General features: G+C 34.0%; 1 protein-coding gene across 1 annotated transcript; it reads left to right on the forward strand.

Annotated features, from left to right (window-relative positions):
• Positions 1–671: 671 nt before the first annotated feature.
• LOC104224761 (uncharacterized) lies at positions 672–3,220 on the forward strand. The gene is made up of 2 exons (XM_009776463.2): positions 672–1,181; positions 1,340–3,220. The coding sequence occupies exon 2, from the start codon at positions 1,418–1,420 to the stop codon at positions 2,819–2,821; it is 1,404 nt and encodes a 467-aa protein (XP_009774765.1). The 5' UTR covers positions 672–1,181; positions 1,340–1,417; the 3' UTR covers positions 2,822–3,220.
• The last annotated feature ends 1,366 nt before the right edge of the window (positions 3,221–4,586 follow it).

Below are 4,586 nucleotides of genomic sequence, written 5' to 3' on the forward strand. Positions count from 1 at the left end.
ATTTGAGAAACGTTAGCCGTCACTTTCTCATTAAGTATATCATTTGATTGATAAAAACCAGAATTGTAATTGTTAATCATGTTTTTTAAAGCATGGATAATCTGATTAAATTTAGAGAATTTGCAGTTTTGAGAAGCTCCTAAATTGCCTTAATTAAAAATGAATTGTTGATTAGCATTAGATTTCAATCTATGGATTCACTTAATATTATACTCGTACAATAACGATTACAAGAAGATGTAAATTTAATAGACAAACAAAAATTAAACGGCGGTAGCAAACATCTTTTTTCTGGGCCATATTTTTGACGGATTCAGAATTAAGTTATAGGAGCTCAACTTTTAAAGTTGTTATATAGCGCTGAATTAATTATATTTTTAAAATTATAAATTTATATTTTTGTTATAATTTTAATAAAATTTTACATATAAATTTATACCTCAGGAGTATTATTTAGATGAATCCGACAGCGCAAGCCTATATCCGCCTCTGTTTCACAAGACAGGTTAAGCAAGTTTAGTTGGCTACCCACTCTTTAAGTATAAAAATTGTTCTTTTAGATATCATTTTCACTTTATTAGTATAATATACTACTCGTATAGTACATTTGTTTTTCTTCCCTTACATGTTTCCATATTCAACTTTTCTTGTATTCAATTTTCTTGTTTTCACACTTGAATCTAAAGGGCTCGCCAACTATTCTTTTCCCCCCTTTTATTATCTCTCTCACTATCTATCTCTCTGAGTTTGACCCGTTGCCACCTACCGGCAGCTTCTTTGCTCCCCTCCAATGGCTACCCCACCACCCACCCAGTCCCCCACCTAAGCTTTCCTTTTCCTAAGTGTATAGGAAAAAACGTAAGCTTTTTACTTGTTGCATCTCTTTCAGAGCTCCCCTCTCTCTCAAACCCAATCCCTTATTTAATCTTTCCTCTCTCCTTTCTTTTCTCTCTTTCCCCTTTCTCTCAAACCCTAATCTACAGGCGTTTTAATTTGGGAGAAAAGAAATGCAGAATATCTGATCCAAGAACTCAAAATCAAATCTTTTTACTTTTTTTTTACAGCCCCAGATATTTTTTTTTAATATTGTTCGAGTACAAGCTTGTGGTCCAAGAAAGTGAGCTTGATGAGCTAACTCCATTGTTTAGATCATCTATCATCAGAACTTTCAAGATATATGGGTACTTTTTTTAAATCTTTTCTGGAATCTATTATACTGTTGTTTATTTGTATTTTGTTTTCTTGGGCTTATAACCTCTTTCTGGATTAATCTCTATATTGGTGCTTCCTAGCTCAGAATCTTATTCAAACTTTGCAACTATCGCTTTCTCTTTTGCAGGTTTTAGTAAATATACTAGCTCTTAGACTTTCCTTTCCCTATTCTTTTTTCTTCACCTTTTAACTACATTAGAAGCCAATGGATTCCGGGAATAGTGGTAGTATGCAATCTTCAAGTGGTGGGGATGAAGAGTATGATTCACGTGGAGAATCCATCTCTACTTTCTTGAATAATAATAATAATAATAATCCTACTCTCCATTTTGGTTCAATATCTTCTAATAATAATCCACCTCCTCCTTTTCTTTCTCATCAACCCACTTTCTTTGATCCTCACTCACAAAATCTTGACACCAATTTCCCACAAAATGCAAATTCTCAGTTTAATACTAATGATCTCATTTGGTCACAACGGGGTCTAAGATCTGACCAAAACTTCAATAGCTTTGGTACATCCTCATCAAATGCTACTCAAGTTGTTCTTCATCAAAACCTTTTTTCGGGTTCATCTTCAGTACCACTACAACAATCTTCAATTGAAGCTGCGGGTAATGTTATACAACGGGCTTCGAACTCGGCCCAGCCCGAACATCAGCCCAATGTGGTAAAAAATCCGAAAAAACGGACCAGGGCTTCAAGGAGGGCGCCAACCACTGTCCTTACTACTGACACCACAAATTTTCGACAAATGGTTCAAGAATTTACTGGCATCCCTACGGCTCCGTTTACTGGTTCAGCCTACACTCGCCGCCTTGATCTTTTCTCAACAGCTGGCTCGGCGATGAGGTCGGGTCATTTGGATACTCTTGGACCACTTTACCCTTTAAGGCCTTCAGCACAAAAGGTTAATCAAGTATCTCCATTTATGCCACAATTATCTTCTTCTACTAGTACTTCTTCATCATCACTGTTGAGTTCTAGCATGATTGATGCTTTAATGCCAACAAATAACAATACTGGAAACAACAACTCTATAATTGGTACTAGTACTACTTCGGCCTCAACCTCTACCTCGACAAATTTTCAACTAGGTTCTGATCATCTTGGAATGCAAAAACAAGCACAAAACTTGTTCAACATGCAGAATCAGATTCTTTCATTTAAGCAGCATCATCCATTGGTTAATAATGCACAGGTTTTCGGCACAAAGTCATCACAAGGAACAAATACTATTGTTCCTTCTTTAGATGAACTTGGAATAAGTCATGATCAGCAAGTCAGTGCAAATCTAATCAGTGGATATCAAGGGGGAATTTCTAGTCAAACAAGAAATGATGGAAATAATCTTTCAAGATTGTGGAGATCAGGTGGTATTAATGGTCAGAATGATGGGGGTCAAGAAAATCAGCTGAGATCTTTTAGTGGTAACAATAATAATAACAATGGTGGAAATTCATCACAACAACATGTTAGTGGTTATAAGTTGAATTGTTCAGGTAATTCTTCTACATCAGAATTCCATAATCATGAGAAGGGTTTGGAAAATGTGTGCTCAACAGGTGAAGGACCAGTTTCTTCTTGGACTAATTGCCCTTCCGAGTAGAAAAAAGGGTAGTCCGCTACTGCGCTGAGCTCCCATTATGACCGTGGTCCAGAGAAGGCCCGGACTGGTATGCCCTTCCGAGTAGAATTAAGAAGAAACAATCACAGCTGACGATAAAAAAAAATTGATAACCTGAGAAAGTATTCCGCGCAATGGGATAGAATTCATTGATGACTGAGATCACTTTGGTGAGTTTTTCCTTTTAATTATTGTATTCCCTTTTTTTGTTTAATTATATACTCCTCGTAATACACATGTAGATATAGCATATTTTGTACTCCTTTTGATGATTAAATATTTGGTAGAATATATGGGAATTCTGGGAAGGTATTATCTGGTTGTTTTGTTCGTATAATCATAAGGTGGTTGCTTTTTCTTTTATATTTTTGGTTTTAAGTATGCACCGATCGTATTGTAAGGTAGAATCTTTGAGAATAGACTTTATTAGGCAAAATTCCTTGATTTTTTTTAATAGCATAATCAAACTTGTCAGTAATGGCATGCGCTGATCCTATTTACGGTGTTACGTGTTATTCCTATAATCTTCCTTACACTTTGCATTTCCCCTATCCCTAACAAGTATTTAAGTAATTTTATGCAAAGCAACCAAAGTATTTGTATATTTGTACAAAATTGTGAGTATTACCTAATAATTAATGTTTTCAGAAATGTCTCACCTCTCAAAGGACTCTTCGAAAAATAAAGCTTAACCAAACAATTAAACGGAAGTCACTAAATTACTTAGATAAGGAGTATTACATATTACATCAACGGATAAAGTAGTAATTTTTATCATTTTATTCCACGTCAAAAATAATATTTGAACTCTTGAATTAATTGTTTATGTACAGTCAAACCTCTTTATAACAATCTCGTTTGTTCTGATATATTTTTGCCGCTATAATAAAGTGATGTTAAAAAGGACATACATTGTAACATAATATTAAACCGGTTCAAAAAAGACTTGTCAAAAGTGAATGACTGTTATATAGATATGTTGTTCTAGAGAGGCTATATAAACATTAGTCAAACCATTATCACTTAATTAGGAGCTTTGCACGAAATAAATTACGGGTCGGTTTAATCTCAATCTATTTCATTTGCTTTTAGCGAGGATGAAGTTTGTTGGTCAACAAAAGACAGCCAAACAAATTTGCAAAAGTCAAAAAAACACAAGTGTAAATTTCTAGGTTAAGAATATTAACCAGAACATAATGGATATATAAGTTTGTGTTTTCACATTGTCATATGGGAATTCACAAAATTCTCTAACCTGAACCCCGAATTCGGTTCATCTGGATAAAAAAAGGATCGTATTCATGAAACCACAAGAAACTTTGCAGAAAAAACTCCAACCATGATTATTTCAACGTAGATATTGGTATACAACTAATATTTTGAGTTTAGCTTCTATACCCTCGTAATATAAACAGATTTTTACAAAAATAAATATACTTACAAGTAATCTTCAATAAGATAAAGTCACTTACTATATATAACAAGATACAATCAGAGACAGATATAATATATGGGTTCATCTATAAGAATCCCAAATTCGAGACTATAATGTTCAAATCATGAATCGGATAAGGTATTGGAGCAGTATTACATAGTCGTGTAACACACTTCCTTAATTTCTAGAAATAACGGCAAAATAATTTTATCTTTAGAGGGACAATTTCATTTATTTAGAGCAAGTTATGATCTTTTATATGTCACACCTGCAGACTTACGATCAACACACGTTTCATCTCTTAAATATTAA

Source organism: Nicotiana sylvestris, chromosome 4, assembly GCF_000393655.2.
Source record: "Nicotiana sylvestris chromosome 4, ASM39365v2, whole genome shotgun sequence".
NCBI classification, from domain to species: domain Eukaryota; kingdom Viridiplantae; phylum Streptophyta; class Magnoliopsida; order Solanales; family Solanaceae; genus Nicotiana; species Nicotiana sylvestris.